Here is a 17,319-nt window from a genome sequence, read left to right as displayed (position 1 = left end):
TCCAACAAAACTTTTGCTTTCTTATTTTTCTTTGCTGCTTCGGACATGACTATAACATCCAACAAACAAACGATAGTTGGGTTCGCACGTCCGAATCATAGACTGTAAAAAAATATGGACTTAGTATAACAATGCATAAAAGGCTCCATTACCTTGTATCTTACACTATCGCCCTGTAGAAGCTGTTTTTGTAAAAAAAATAGGCTACTGATTGCGTCATAACCAACGCGACTCTGTCGCACAGTTGAGAAATTACCGTATAGACAGGAGGAGACGCTCGTAGGCAATCTCTACTGTCTTTGAGGCAGTCAGGGGGACTTGGAGACATGGGTGCTTCTTAATATCCCTTCTTGTTTCCTCGCTCCTCCGACCTCCATCCTATGACCCAGAACCGATGGAGCTCAGCCATCTTGTAGGAGATCTCAATTCTCTAAATGCACCGCGAGGATGAAGGAGCGAGGAGGCTTCCTGAGGAGTCATGAGCGAGGATATGCTGGAGTATCCTTTGCGGAAGTGTTTTATCGACTAAATGTGACGCACGCATTAATTCTCCTCCCCCTTCATATCGTGCCACAGTTTATTCATTATTATTATTATTATGTTTACATGTACAAAACACAAATGTTTATCAAATAACAACACCTGACAGTTGCAGAATTATGTCAAAGCTTAAGAAAATGAAAGAAACAAATAGAGAAACAAATAGAAACTAATACTATACAATGAATACAAAGCAGTTAATAACTGAATTTCTCTGGTAATATTAATTAAAATATGGACAAATGTGGTATTTTGTTGTGGCTGAAGCTTACAATATAAATAGTTATCTAATGTTCAAGAATCCCAACTAAATCCAGCGGTGCAGAGTCATCATTAAGTGACGCCGCTTTAAAGTGACGCATTTCAAGTCTTTTCCTCGTGTCCTTCCCTCGCATCCTGAAGGGGTGGAGCTAAGGAGCGAGGGAAGGAAGCTAGGAAAGGAAACGAGGATGCACAAATAAGAATTGAGAAGCACCCATAAAGTCTGATAAAGTCAAGGGAGAAGAATGGGGAGAAGCCCATAGTGAGCCAAAAGCAATGGGAGAAAACGTTTAAACAACGTGATTCAGATTTTACTTTCCACAACTACTAGAGGACCTACAACTGTCAGACAGGTTGCTTACGTCACATCTACTTCCTCAAGCTCCGTCTGAGCCTGTGCAAACTGCTCAGCCATCAGGAAGTGAGTGCCTCTAATTGACCTCATTTTCCGGCGTTAAAGTCTATGGGATCGCTGTGTCCATTTCTTTTACTGTCTATGGTTGCTGCTTTGTTCAAATGTAAGGAAGTGGTGGTGGTGGTGGAGGAAGTGACATATATGCCGTAAAGCACTCGAATTTTGAAGTTATTTTTGTTCTCGGGTTACTACCAGAAACCCGAAGTTTAAAAGTACGATTAAAAACGATACAGACCCCGTCAGGCTGTGGAAGAAGTGTCATTCAACCTATTGTAAGTCGATGTATCATCACAAGAGTCTTGAAAATATATTATGAAGGTTGAAAAGTTAAGGCTTCAACATACTCCACAAGAACAGAGAAAAAAAGTTCTCGCTCCCAGGGCTGCGAGAACAAAATTACGTCATTTTGTTCTCGCAGCCCTGGTTTGGGAGTTCTCGCAGCTTGTTCTCAACACATCACCTGAGCAGAACTTTTTTCTTGCGGATTTGTTGTATTGGTTATACATTTAAAGTGGGCAGGGTTAATGTGGAGATGATCGGCACCTGCTTTTCTCGTGAAGTATGGAATGAACTGGCCAGAACGAACATTGTTCTTGTTCTTGCCACCTCGAGAAAATGAACAAATGTATTTGTTCTTGCAGAGTATGTTCCAAGCTTCCTCTTTGATCCATGTTTGCAAGTAACACAAATGTGGCATCTTTTATGGATGGATGAGGACTGATTGCTGATTGAAGAGTTGTGCAATCAAGTTTTACACAGGTGCATTAGATATTCATAATGATGCAACTACTTTCTATCAGCTGTGAATAAATGTTTTCCTTCTGTTCAACACAGTGAATCCAGTAAAGTTTGGGATCTTTCAATGAGATCTGTAGTAACTGTTTTAGAGATCTCCAGGATGCAGCTTGGCCTATACATTTCTCTACTCTGTGGCGAAGCCATTCTCAGCGTCAACATAAAAGTCTTTTGCACTACTTCCAACATATCGGCCAAACAGAAAAATGTATCAGCAAATACAATATTTAAAAATGCCAAATATTTGCCAATATATCGGTTCGACCTCTACATCAAAATTCAGGACAAATATAGAACGGTATGAGTGTCAGAAAACTGTAAAATTTAAATCCATGAACATGTGACACACTTCTCTATTCCTCACTTCAGCAGTGTCAGTGAAATGAGCTGTATTGTGAGATGCATGACTAAACAATCAGTTGGTCAGATAAGAGGAAGGTTTGTCAGAAGATAGTTAAAAAGAGAAAATGTATCATACGGGTCTGCTGGGGATGATAATTAGCTGCTCACTTCTAACAGGTAAAAAAATCTGTAAAATATTTTTTTAAACCTTTATAACTGGAACCAACATTTATTAAAGAATATTAAAAGCATATAGTCTGGCTATGATTTAGATTGAATTATTCATGTTATGAAATCATATTGTTTGGTACATACAGTTTTATTATAGAATGCACTGGTAAATGCCATTTTGTTCTATTCTCACGTTCAGAAGTCTGAAGCATGTTTCAGAAGTCAGGTTTATATTGAGGGGATAGGTCACTTAGAAATAAAATTTCTGTTATCCTTTACTCACCTTCATGTTGTTCCAAACATGTAAGACTTTCTGTAATCTGTGAAATATAAAATAGATATTATTTTTTAAATATATATTTTATATGATTATATTTATCATATTTACACCTATTTTATGAAATGCATACAGGTTTAAAACCACATTAGTATGCTATAAAAAGTGAAAAACTTTTTTTTCTGCCTCATTCATGTCTCAAGACATACTTTGTACTGACTATTTTTATCTGCTATGTCATTAAAAGTGAAATAATGTTTTATTAACAAGTAAAATATGATCACTCACATGTACTATGTTTCAGGTATGACTATAGCTGACGTAACTCATGTGTTCAGCACTTCTGGTGAAAATGTCCGTCTGCCCTGTAATAATGCTCTTTCTGACTGCACATCAACTACATGGAACTATAACAGCGATCTACAGACAGTTGAACTGATTGCTAAAGGGATAAAGAAGAATGACATAGAGAGACGAGAGAGACTGAGTGTGGGGTCTGACTGCTCTCTGAACATCAAGAACGTCACTCAAGAAGATTATGGGCTTTACACCTGCAGACAATATGTGAATGGACAACAACAAGGAACTGATGCACCTGTTTATCTGCATTTTCTTCATGGTCAGTGTTTCTGTAAAAAAAAAAAAAACGTATAATACCTTAAAACTCATGTGTAAGGAAAAGAGTGATGTCTGTATGATTTCTGTCTTATTTTCAGTTTCAGTCTCTTCATCCTCCTCACAGTCTGAGATCGGATCCGGCAGATCTGTGACTCTCTCCTGTCAGTTGTATTCATCTGGAATCTCTTGTGATACTTTGGTCCATTCTGAGGGAATTCAGCTGATGTGGGTGAATCAGGCTAATGTTAGTGTGATGACAGACTCCAGATATCAGATATTATTCTCCTCAACACACTGTACCAGCACTCTGACTACAACACTCCTGAATGAAGATCACAACAGAGAGTGGAGATGTCAGGTTACTCAGAACAATCAACTGAAGACCTCAGCCACAATTACTGTCAAGGATTCAGGTGAATTATTATATATATATATATATATATATATATATATATATATATATATATATATATATATATATATATATATATATATATATATATATATATATATATATATATATATATATATATATATATATATATATATATATAATGTTACTTTTTGATAATCAAGAATAAAAAATGATATTGATATATCAATATAAAATTATATATATATTCTACAGTATTATGCATCTGAAAATTAATCTTTTACAGCTCCAGTCACCAGCTCAAAGACAACCACAACTGTAAATAAACCAGAAACTTTTACACAATCAGGTAGACTACATAATAAGTTGTTGAATATTTATTAACATACAGTAATATACTTATATTTAAATGTTTTTTTTATTTTTATGTATGTCTTTCTGCAATTTTAATGGTTCATTCCACAGTAGCTTCTGGAAAAGGAATGTCAATAACTTGATGTTGTTCGTGGATTTAGATTTTTTCTGTGTGTGTTTTTGTATTTCCACAATATGTCACATCTAAACCAAAATCCATAGTGTCAGCTACATCAACAGCACTGATCCTAGCTACCATCTCTGAGAAGACAACACCTCCAGCACCTCCAGGAGAATTAGGTATGTCATTCTCATTTCAGTGGCTTTTTTAGGATGTAAATGTAGGCTACAGCTCTTGTTACTGACAATAAACAAAACAACAACATGAAAATACTGTTAAGTAAAAAATAACTATTTAATCATGTCAATCCAAAACAAACGTATGTGTTTACTAAAAAAAGCATTTAACAAAACAAGATGGCTTCTAGCACATACATACTGTATAAACCAACATTAAAAATGGCAATAGCAGCTCAGAGGATCAGAGGCTCCTTCTAGCTGTGATAAACTCTGATAAACTTAGTGAATTGTTTGTAAAAATGAATGTCGGCAAATAAGAATTTTCAGTAGTCTAATGCTTTAGAATGCAGCCCGGAAAAGTACTGTATAAGTAGAATTCATTTACAGCATAACTTATAGTACATGTATAAGGAAACAATATGTAATATTTGGGGAATAAAGTGTTAACAAACATGGGTGATTAGCAAATTACTACACTGTAAGTATTTTAGAAATGAGGGGTAATTATTCTACTATTATGATTGGCAATAATCTTAAGTTTGGGAGCAATTTAGCAAGAACATAGCCTAGACAGCGTAATAATAGTGTACACATAAGCTGTGTCCCAAAGTGAAGTACGCGCACTTCGAAGGCCGCATTTGAAGTGCGATTACGTCATAGCGGCACTACAAAGGCTGTCCCAAATCTGAAGGCTGCACCTCTGAAGGCCGCATCTGAAGTGCGATGACGTCACAGCGGTGCGACAAAGGCTGCGGTTCTCAGGCAAAGGAAGGGTACAGCAGATGGAACCTTCCCACAACTTCGCAGCCTTCCCTATCCCAGAATTCATAGCACACTGGTGGTCCGCATTACCGCGGCACTCGATCAGATTTCCCAGTTAAAGACGGTAGTGTCGGTAACTCAAGTGTAGCCTGGATACTATTGAACACAACAGCGCAAGCGCTTAAAGTAAACAAAACGTTTAGTGCATTCGCACAGTTCCCTGCCCTGAGCATCCAAAATAAACTTTATTTTCCCAATTTTTAGTTGCATAAATGCTATTTATTTCTCAACCATTCTCTCAAGAAGAGGAATCAGTCCATTATCACCCTTTTCGCTGTTTCTTTCTTTTTTTCATACACTTTCTTTAAATAGCCTTCAAAATTAAATTTGCACAGGGCTGTATTTTCGTCCTGCTCCCGCTATTCCGCACCGCACCATTCCACTCGTGCGTAAAAAATGCACTCCGTGCTCACCCGCTATAAATTATTTTATTCCCGACCCGACTGATCAGCTAAATTTAGATTTTGTTTCCAGAATCTATCTTTTAAATTTCCCTTACAGAAAGAGAGACACTGGGGATAGGAATTGTCCGTGCAATCATTTATTTTCTTATAGCCTATATACTTTCAACACCGTAGGCTAACTTAAAAAGAAAATATCACAGAAAAATAGGCTAAATCAAATGTGAACTGCTGTCACTCAGAATTATAAGAAAAAATGCAAATAAACGAAAACTGCTGACTCAGATGCTTAAATAAAGTTTTTTATATGAATGAATGAATAAATGTTGATCACTGACGACGGTCACCGAAAGATCGATCCTCCAAAGGCTGAATGCGTGGCCGACACAGAACAATTTAAATGGTAAATGAAAATAAATTGGTCTATACATTTGCCTACCTAGTAGGCTTTTTACAACTAGCCTATTTATAGCCTATTAAATATAACTTAAGTTTAACATCAGAAACAACAGAAATTTAAATTATCAGCTAAACACTTTTCTACACGTTCATTGCACTGAGCGGGAGAAGCTGGAGCTGGATGGGGAATAATGCACAATAGAGACTCTGGTAAGGCCTGAGCGGGACATCATCTTTTGGGATGAGTGCATATTTCCAATAAAAAAAGACTCGGACGTACAGTCTTGTTCAAAATAATAGCAGTACAATGTGACTAACCAGAATAATCAAGGTTTTTCGTATATTTTTTTATTGCTATGTGGCAAACAAGTTACCAGTAGGTTCAGTAGATTCTCAGAAAACAAATGAGACCCAGCATTCATGATATGCACGCTCTTAAGGCTGTGCAATTGGGCAATTAGTTGAATTAGTTGAAAGGGGTGTGTTCAAAAAAATAGCTGTGTGGCATTCAATCACTGAGCTCATCAATTTTGTGAAGAAACAGGTGTGAATCAGGTGGCCCCTATTTAAGGATGAAGCCAACACTTGTTGAACATGCATTTGAAAGCTGAGGAAAATGGGTCGTTCAAGACATTGTTCAGAAGAACAGCGTACTTTGATTAAAAAGTTGATTAGAGAGGGGAAAACCTATAAAGAGGTGCAAAAAATGATAGGCTGTTCAGCTAAAATGATCTCCAATGCCTTAAAATGGAGAGCAAAACCAGAGAGACGTGGAAGAAAACGGAAGACAACCATCAAAATGGATAGAAGAATAACCAGAATGGCAAAGGCTCAGCCAATGATCACCTCCAGGATGATCAAAGACAGTCTGGAGTTACCTGTAAGTACTGTGACAGTTAGAAGACGTCTGTGTGAAGCTAATCTATTTTCAAGAATCCCCCGCAAAGTCCCTCTGTTAAAAAAAAGGCATGTGCAGAAGAGGTTACAATTTGCCAAAGAACACATCAACTGGCCTAAAGAGAAATGGAGGAACATTTTGTGGACTGATGAGAGTAAAATTGTTCTTTTTGGGTCCAAGGGCCACAGGCAGTTTGTGAGACGACCCCCAAACTCTGAATTCAAGCCACAGTACACAGTGAAGACAGTGAAGCATGGAGGTGCAAGCATCATGATATGGGCATGTTTCTCCTACTATGGTGTTGGGCCTATTTATCGCATACCAGGGATCATGGATCAGTTTGCATATGTTAAAATACTTGAAGAGGTCATGTTGCCCTATGCTGAAGAGGACATGCCCTTGAAATGGTTGTTTCAACAAGACAATGACCCAAAACACACTAGTAAACGGGCAAAGTCTTGGTTCCAAACCAACAAAATTAATGTTATGGAGTGGCCAGCCCAATCTCCAGACCTTAATCCAATTGAGAACTTGTGGGGTGATATCAAAAATGCTGTTTCTGAAGCAAAACCAAGAAATGTGAATGAATTGTGGAATGTTGTTAAAGAATCATGGAGTGGAATAACAGCTGAGAGGTGCCACAAGTTGGTTGACTCCATGCCACACAGATGTCAAGCAGTTTTAAAAAACTGTGGTCATACAACTAAATATTAGTTTAGTGATTCACAGGATTGCTAAATCCCAGAAAAAAAAAATGTTTGTACAAAATAGTTTTGAGTTTGTACAGTCAAAGGTAGACACTGCTATTTTTTTGAACACACCCCTTTCAACTAATTGCCCAATTGCACAGCCTTAAGAGCGTGCATATCATGAATGCTGGGTCTTGTTTGTTTTCTGACAATCTACTGAACCTACTGGTAACTTGTTTGCCACGTAGCAATAAAAAATATACTAAAAACCTTGATTATTCTGGTTAGTCACATTGTACTGCTATTATTTTGAACAAGACTGTATATATTAATGTTTAAAATATATTGTAACAGTTACATTTAGCATAAGAAATAAACTGTTACCTAATATTTGCAATTTGACAATATTTAACCGGCTACAGATTTACATGCTTATGGTCCGGTCTCCCATTGTAACAGGCTTTGAAGCATGTCAAAATCCAATAAAAAGCTAAAATAGCCTATATATACATATATATATATATATATATATATATATATATATATATATATATATATATATATATATATATATATATATATATATATATATATATATATATAAAGTCCCCTCACGAACGTCCGCTGTCAGTTGTCACAACCTGCTAGTCCATTAACGACGCTTGGTTCATTGTTGCCAAGTCTGGAATGGGGCTGCATTTAGGCTACTGTTGCTTTGGGGTGTTTGTAGCCTATAGTCCACAGGTTAAGTTGTCTTTACTTAAGCAATATTTCTATTTTAAGCAACACTTCCTATTTTTTAGATCAACTTTTCACTTCAAATGCTAAATTCCTGACAGAAAGAAACACACTTTGTCATTTTTTTGTTTCTCTTGTTTGTCTTGCACCTCCTCTTCTTCTTTTTCATTCTTTCCACTGATAGAAGGAATTCCATGTCGTTTGCTATTCTGTATTATGTATTATTTTATTTTATGAGGTTTTTCAACATTAATATGAGTTCCTCTATAGCCTGAATATTGTCCCCATGTGGCTAGAAATTTTGATCGGTGTAAACTGAGTTCTGGCTGTCTTTCTCTGCCTTTGAGAAAATGAGAGCCCAGACGAGCTGATCTTGAATTCTCCTGTTATGACGTCATACCAGGAAAGGTTTCCTCCTCTTCCTCTGCTTTGCCCGCCCAGAGAATTTGTAGAGAAAGGATTCAGTTTATCATTCGTGATGTCAGCAGCACAGGCTTTACTATATGGATACTATATGGACAGCACCGCCACAAACAGTGAGTAACAGTGTTCATTAACGCCTGATCTGGGATCAGTGAGCGCTGATGTGTAGATAATCATTCAAGTTCACAGACTTTCTTTCTAAATCGTTTAATACTGTCAGTCCTGCAGCTGGCCGTCTTGATGCATCAGTGAATCAAGCCAGTGACTAAAACGGTCAACTTCACATCGTTTCTGTTAGTAGCATGAAACAAATCTGTTATTTAAATGATTAACCTACAGAGAGCGATCAAAGAACACTCTATATAATGTTTGGATCGGTCAATCACACTTATATCTGCAGTGCACACTTGCCCAAACTACCGTTTGAATGACGCTGCTCTAGTAATTATGCTCAACAAAACTCTTACTGTAGCCTATTCATGTCGATGTCGTGTTTGCTGTTAGCTGTGGTGAAAGTATTTTTTGAGAGAAATAACGTTGCAAAGTTCACTCGTGTTTATTCAGAGCTCTCGGATACAAACAAAATAAATTCACGCTCTCAACAACAATCTTTTCCTCCCTACCTCTTCTCTCTCTCTCGACTGGCGCCTAACTAAACCACGCCCCCTCCGCACGTAATCTCTATTCAAATGCAAAAATGTCATCCAATCACAACAATGGGGGTTTTCACTGAAGTCTCATAACACCTCCCTTGAAACAGAGCATTCAAGCCAGAGGGCTAATATCAGTATAGAAAAAAATGCCTTTTATTTCTAAATTATAACATTTTTTGATGTAAAAACCATACTAACAATGTAAGTACACCTCAGGAAACATTATACAATAATACAAACATCCATGCCATGGGACCTTTAGAAGAAAAAGTACACCCAGAAAGGCTCTCATAATTTACTCAACTTTTCGCTTCCAGCCAACTGTCACCATGCATGAGTTAAAAGCAACATGAAGCTTCAATCTTTCGTGACTTTCTTGCGTAAGTTTCATGAATAACTCACATGAGAACTGATGCCTCTGTCTTCCTGTCTTGTTTGTTTCTCATGGATATTATCTGTTATTGTTTGTATTTGTTTGTGAGAATTGATAAAAAATGAATAAAAATAAAAAAGTGTCAGAAAGCGGTAAAATATTGGTATTTTTCTTACAAACACTTTGGATTGCTGTAGTTATTGCTGAATGTGCTGTTTGATTTAACTTTTAAGAACCCAAATGAGCTTTCAGCAGAGATTGTTTATTGTTCTGTGTTCATCTAAAGAAAGAAAGTCATATATCTCAGATGACATGAGGGTAAAAGATGAGCAAATTGTGAGGACCTTTCTGAGTGTATTGCATTTTCTTTTAAAACATAGCCTAATACAGAATAGAGACATGGGATTCTTTTCTTAAAATTCATCTGTGGCAAGAACTAAAAAGAAGAGGAACAAGAGGAACAAGAAGCCAAGCAAGAGAAGTGTTGTAAATCTGTTTTGAAATCAGTTGTTTTTCAAATAAAGGTTTCTGAGTGATATCAGATTGTGTGTTTTATTGTATTTACCCTGTTACTACATGAAAGATGTCACATTCCCTCTGTACCTACATTGAATAACAAGCACCAATACCCTGTAACTACACAATATTTTCCCAGTATATATTAAAAAAAAAGTTTTACTTTACTTGAAACAGAAGCACAAACCAAAACAGATGCACTTTTGCTAACAATACAAATGACTGTATAAATTCAATATGTACCCTTTAATATTAAAAAAAGCCTGCATGTATTGGTACACTATTATTACAAAATGTACGCAGCCTGTTCTCGCTAAATTGCTCCCAAGCATAAGATTGTTGCCTATCATAATAGTAGAATAATTACTCCTTAATTCTAAAATACGTACAGAAATAATGTATTAATTTTCCCTCTTTATTCCCTAAAAATGATATATTGTTCCCTTATACCTACATGTTCATACTTTATAGTTACACTAATTACAGAGTTATACTCGTATTATTTAAAGTGCTATTTATTTTATTTGTCTGTTGGTACGTGTGTTTTTTATATCTTTGTTTAAATGGACACAAACGTTCTGCTGTTGTTTTCATCTGGATCTGAATGTGTTCCTCTATATTTTCTCTCCTTTAGTGATTGTGATTGTTGTTGTTGCCGCTGCATTGGCTATTCTCCTTCCTGCTGTTATTTTTTGGGTGCTTTGTAAAAAAAAGAGGTGGTGAGTTTTCAATTTTAGCTCATTTTTGTGACAGCAGACAGTTCTGGAAAGTCCAAAACATTCCAAGAATTTACAGACAAGCACATCAGTTTTATCGTATAAATATTAATTTAGAAAGATGTGAATTTTGGTCATCATTTATTAACCCTGCTGTTGTTCCAAATCTGTTTTACTGTCGTTATTCTGTGGAATGTAAAATTAGATATTTTGAGAAATTATTCTACAGCAGATTTTTTTTCCTAGAAAATTGTCAAAATGAAATATACTGCATTAATTAATGACATACTCTATTTTAATCTTCTGTTTTTTCTGACAAATTGTCCTCAGATAACAGAAGAGGCACTAATGACTCTGTGGTAAGTATCATAATGGCAAAAACCCATGAGGTTGATCCATGATCTATTTTTTGTGTCTATAAGCTTGGACGGACTGTCTCCTATGTGAACTGTTTTTATTCACACTAGATAAATGCAGAAGCTAAATGTCGAGTTGGTTATATTTGTACTGTTTCTTGTCTAAAGGTCACAGATATTAATACATTTAATGGAACCATTGATGCAATCAACCTTTCCAGTCATTCTACTGTCAGCACTAATGTAAGTGAACCATATGATTCATCTTTAAAAAAGCTATTCATATTTGTGTAGGCTATATTTGGAAGTTTCTGTAGCCTATATTATCCTCTGTAATGTTAAGTATACTATGATGATCATTATCATTTTTACACGGCAATGCAACGTAGGCCTACAAAATCAGACTAACAACAAGATAAACACTGCAACGATTATAGGGGTCATGACATGGATTATTTTACTTACTATTTTAATGTTCCTTGAGGTTCACTTATAATGTTAATACAGTTTTTACACAAAAAACAAATGCATAAAAATTATTATTTTCAATCCCCATTTTGACCCTATCTGAAATGATCAGGGTTTTTTTCGGGGTGGCTCCTTCAAGGCTCGCCAGTAAACAGCCACTGCTATGATTGCATATGAAACAGTACCAACGGCAAATCACTATTGCATATGAGTACGTGTTTTGAAAAACAAACAAAGCAGAGCGTTATGAAATCATTTACTTACTGTTTGTGAAGCAGCTGCTGTCGGATCTAATACAGTTGTCTGCTTCATCTTTCAACAAAAGTTTCTATGCAAATTCTCCATTACAATGTGCCTCGTTTATAAAACGAAATGCTCCGAACAAACGTACAATCTTCCGGCATGCACACACACCACTGAAATAAACCATCTATTTGTTTCTGATGCTGGGATCCTTCTGAAGTCTGTAGAGAGAAGCAAACCAGCTGTTTAAACTGTTGGCAGACTTAAGCGTGAGAAAACTGAACGTGCCTCTTTATACTGTATTTAGTGTAGAGTGTCAATGATTATAACGGATTCTATTTGCTTTTTGATGCAATGCTCACATCCAGTGGCACTGTATATCCAGATGAGCTGTTTTGGAGCTTGAATATATAAATGCTTTGTTTAAAATGAGGAGGACTTAAAAAACTGTTTTAATGATATAACAAAAATATGTATATGTGAAAAGATCAAGGCAAATTTGATTTCTCATGTCATGACCCCTTTAATCTTAAATCCTCTGAGGCACTACCATCATTAAAGGTGGGGTAAGTGCTTTCTGGTAACTTTTGTTGATATTTCAAATCGCCAGAACAAACATGCCCCCATCCCCAAAAGGTTCTCGCCCCTTTGATAGCCCCGCCCCACAAATACGTAACCATAACCCAGGCAACGACTATGGCAGAATCTGTGTTACAAATCCAGGATGAATATTCAATGAAAAAGTCACCCCTTCCATCACAAAAGCACAAACCATTCTCGTGAACAACTGGATAGTACACAAGCACGACAGTCCAACTAACGAAATATTACAAATATAATTATGACAAGATTATAGAGTTATAGCGATCACAAAACACAAACATTTTTCATCAACAACTCAATGCACGAGCACGAAAGTCCAGCTAACAACATATTACTGTCACATGCCTGTCCTGTCTTGTGTGCACGTGAGTTTTGTCAGTATGGCCATTTGTGCTTCTGTCATTGTCTGATCCCTCCCCCTTGTTATCTGATTAGTGTTGGATTTCTCCCACCTGTTCCCTCTTGATTTCTTCCCTTTATAAGCTCCTTGTGTTTGTCAGTCTTGGTTGGATCGTTGTCTCGTCTACGTCTCCTGGTTCCCTGTGTTAGTATGGCTTCAGTGCATGTATTTTCTAGTTTATGGTTTTCCCCCTTGTGGGTTTTGTTTTGTGTTTGTTTTATTTTTTCATACTAAATTATAATTCTTGCGAACATGAGTCTTCACCTCAGTTTTCTTTAGTTATAACGTGACAGAACGATCCGTCTCGGTGAGACCGGCCATCCCGGTCTCATCGCCAACTGCAATGCGATTTAATGTACAAAAAGAGTCACTGAAAATACACACCACTAAACACAGACAAAGTAACACAAACATTAATAATCCTGTTACGAATATTTGGCTTTCACAAATTAATAAAATGCCACAACACAACATATTTTAAAAATATTTGCAGCACATATTTAAACATTCACCATGTTTCCACTGATGTTTAGGAGCAGAAAGATGATGTGACTTATACTGAGATCGCCACATACAGTAAAAACCAAGGCGAAAAGAACAAGGTGGGTAAACACTTACTTGTACTTCCATTATCTTCTATCAGAATTGACAATATCTGTGATGTTCATTCAGGTTCATGCTGATGATAAAGTGACTTACGCTTCCATCAGAGGAGCAACAGCTGGACCTCAGGACGACTGCAGTCAACTTTATGCCTCTGTGAACAAGAACCGCAACAAATAAATCAATCAGTTATTTACTATGCAAATACACAAATACCTCGTACACTGTAAAACATTTTTGTTGGTTTTTGTTGGTTTAACTTAAAAAAGTAAGTAACCTGGTTGCCTTAAAGCTACACTGTGTGATATTTTCCCCCATCTAGCGGTGAAAAGGTATATGACCATCTAGTGAAAAATAATTTCTGTTCCTCTCAATTCTGATTTCGTTTTAACTCCTACAGTGGCCTATTTAATCCAAGATTAACATGGCAATCCCCCTCTTCACATTCGACACAGTTCCATCAAGTGTTAAAACGCGAAAGGCGACGCTTGAATTTATGGGAATATCCCTCTTTGGCTAATGTACTTTCAAGATGGAGGGGTAACATTGTGACCAGCATTCGAACCCCTCACCCGTATGTATTTTCAAAGGCATATTATAAACTTACGAGAATACTTTATTACTTGAAATAAGTAAATATACATTAATGAGCACATATATTTTTGAAATAATTGTTTTTTTATAGCTAAGAATAAACTAAAAAAGTTACACAGTGTAGCTTTAAAATTTTGAGTTTATTGAAATTAAAAATTTGAGTTGATACAATGAAGGAAATTTGTTTAATAAATAGAAACTCAAAATATTATTGAATCTGAACCACATAAAAACTTTGATAAATCCTGAAAATAGCACTATTAGTTTCACTGCGTCTTCAGAAATAAAACACACACAATTACCCAATATGCATACAAAATCTTTTAATAATATTTTAATAAAGGTTGTCGAATCTCAAAAAATGTTCATTGTATTAACTCAAAATTTTTATTTCAATGAACTCAAAATTAAGGCAACCAGGTAACTTTTTTTTCTACATTTTTAATGTAGATTTGTAATATCATGAGCAAAAAATGCCTATAATTTACTTTGTTGGTAAATACTGTCTGTCTTTTACGTTAACAAACTCGAAGGGATCGGATTTATTTAGCTAATAGAACAATCAGCATTTTTATTTCAGAGTCTGCTTGTTGATATTTTGATTAAAATATAATTCCAAATCTTCCATTTTCTCTTATCTTTTGTATCAGTCATTCTGCAGTAACTGTTTTTAATAGTCTTAATAGTATTTTAATAGTCTTAATAATAGTTTTTAATACTGTTTTACGTTACTGTTCAACATCCTCATTTGTGACTAGTCGAAATGAGAACGAAAGTGTTCTTCTTAGCAGAGCTTGAGGAAGTGCTGTGCTCTAAATTGCACTGTCAGCCGCTCTTTTCAGTGATTGCGTACTATGTACAGCAGGGCTAAAGGCACACTTTAAAAAAGATTCTGATAATAATTTAATATACCATTAGTAACAATAAATATGTTATAATATATTTTATTATATGATATGAATTATAATAAACATAATGGTTTCATTATAAATATGGTGATTACCTCTGTGGTGGACCTCCAACTTTATATGATATTTACCCTCTGAATCGAACCATGTCATGCATGAAAGTCAGCTAGCTATTTATTACCTTTAGCCTGCAACACTATACTTTTACAGTTGAGGTAAAATAAATAACATTACAACATCATAACCTGATGATCCAGTGTTATTAGTAGTTGTGATATTTCTGCAATTCAGATAATTTACTTGTAGATATTGTAGTATAAAATCAACAGACCCAACTGTCATGACGTGCACGCTACTTGTTCTGAGTAACTGACTTAAATATAAATAACGGCAGGGTGGAGTTTAATTAGATAAATCACTCATTCTTGGGAATTGAACCTTTATTAAGGATGAAGAGAAGCAAATGACATTCCAAAATATATAAAGAAGTGCAGCAGAATATAGGATGCTCAGATAAATTTAAAATTGAAGCTAAAACCTGAAATGTGAAGAATGGCAAAGATTCAGCCAATCATCACCTCCAGAAAGCTCAAAGATGATCTGAAATTGGCTGTAGCTATAAGTACTGTTACAGTAAGAAGACGTTTGGTCGAAGCTAAGCTAACAGCAAGATTATGTCAGTAAAGCACCATTGTTGAAAAAACAGCTTTTGCATTGGTTAAAATTAGCCAAGGAACACATCGACTGGCCCAAATAGGAATGCCGTAACATTCTATGGACTGATGAAAGTAAAATAGTTATTTTTGGGTCTAGTGGTCATCGACTGTACATTAGCTGACCCCCAGGTACTGAATTCAAGCCACATTACACTGTGAACACAATGAAGCAGCATGGTGGCCCATACAGAAATGTAATATATGTACATATATGTCCCTATATCCGAGTAGTGATGTCATATATGTTTCATATAAGGCAATACATTATTAGCGCATATATACAATCTCACGATATATGAAGATATAGGTTTATACCATGTATGAAATACCCATAGAATAATTCTTATATATACATATATTAAAATTATTTATATGATGATTTTTTATATGGTACTGTATGTTAATGCCATATATGTAAACAATATATGTCAAATTTATACATGTAAGTTTATTTAAACATAATATATGCAAACATTCAGTATGCTTGTATAGGATTGTATATGGATTAATATAGTGGTGTTTGAATCTTGGCATTTCATTCTAATTTAGTTTTGGTTCAGGCTTCGGACATTAAAAGCTCCATGTGTGTTTTTCTCCCCCCGTTGTAAGTGTACAATTTGAGCATTCGCTTGGTCTCGTGTGAGCATCTAGTTTTGCTTGGGCAGTATTCACTCTTTTGTCCATGTGTTAATTTGTTTAGCATGCGGCTTGTGCTCATCATTAGCCAAGGCGTGTACTTTCATGTTTTGTTCTAGCATGTAGCGGTTACTCTGGTACATGGGTGACGTTTTTCATCCTGTCCTCTAGAGGGCAACAAATGGAGGAAGTGGTTTTAAGGTTATGAGTAGCATAGAGGAGAGGCATGGGAATGGAGCATGGGTGAAAATGCCTGGAATCACATTGTATTTGAGAGTTAAGTGAATTGTACATTCTAATGCTTTACAATCTTGTTCAAATGCACATTTTTATGTACCATAAAAATATTAATTCATAGTGTTTGGAAGTTTGCAGAGAAGCTCGCAGAGGACTCTGTTATGGGGCTTGAGTGCACTGATACCTACTTCTTACCTGTGTTGGATTGTGCCAGTGCCTAATCTAGGATTTAGGATTGTATATCTTCATTGCCTGCTGGGACTGGGCCTTCTACAACACTCATATAAGAGACTTGCATTGCAGACTGTATATCCTTTTCCCTTTATGGCATTTTGAATTGTTTGGTACTGTTTTTTGTTTGTGTATCACTAGTATTTTGGGTTTGTAATTTATTTACTGTTTATTTGTTTACTTATAGTGTTGAGCTTTGATATTCACAATGCTGTCTTGGATTTCAATCCATGTGCTAATTGTTACTATG

General features: G+C 35.8%; 1 protein-coding gene and 1 long non-coding RNA gene across 2 annotated transcripts; both read left to right on the top strand.

Moving 5' to 3' along the window:
* The first annotated feature begins 2,419 nt into the window (after positions 1 to 2,419).
* LOC137083111 (uncharacterized) lies at positions 2,420 to 11,201 on the top strand. Its single transcript, XM_067448819.1, has 6 exons — positions 2,420 to 2,530; positions 3,106 to 3,420; positions 3,518 to 3,832; positions 4,079 to 4,141; positions 4,369 to 4,446; positions 10,993 to 11,201. The coding sequence occupies exons 1-6, from the start codon at positions 2,479 to 2,481 to the stop codon at positions 11,079 to 11,081; spliced, it is 912 nt and encodes a 303-aa protein (XP_067304920.1). The 5' UTR covers positions 2,420 to 2,478; the 3' UTR covers positions 11,082 to 11,201.
* A 202-nt stretch (positions 11,202 to 11,403) lies between these two features.
* LOC137083112 (uncharacterized) lies at positions 11,404 to 15,163 on the top strand. The gene is made up of 4 exons (XR_010906455.1): positions 11,404 to 11,433; positions 11,599 to 11,673; positions 13,678 to 13,746; positions 13,817 to 15,163. It is a non-coding gene; the product is annotated as an uncharacterized lncRNA (long non-coding RNA).
* The last annotated feature ends 2,156 nt before the right edge of the window (positions 15,164 to 17,319 follow it).

Source organism: Pseudorasbora parva, chromosome 7 (assembly GCF_024679245.1).
Source record: "Pseudorasbora parva isolate DD20220531a chromosome 7, ASM2467924v1, whole genome shotgun sequence".
NCBI classification, from domain to species: domain Eukaryota; kingdom Metazoa; phylum Chordata; class Actinopteri; order Cypriniformes; family Gobionidae; genus Pseudorasbora; species Pseudorasbora parva.
Note: the sequence above shows the minus strand (reverse complement) of the source record. Positions and strands in the feature narration are given on the sequence as shown.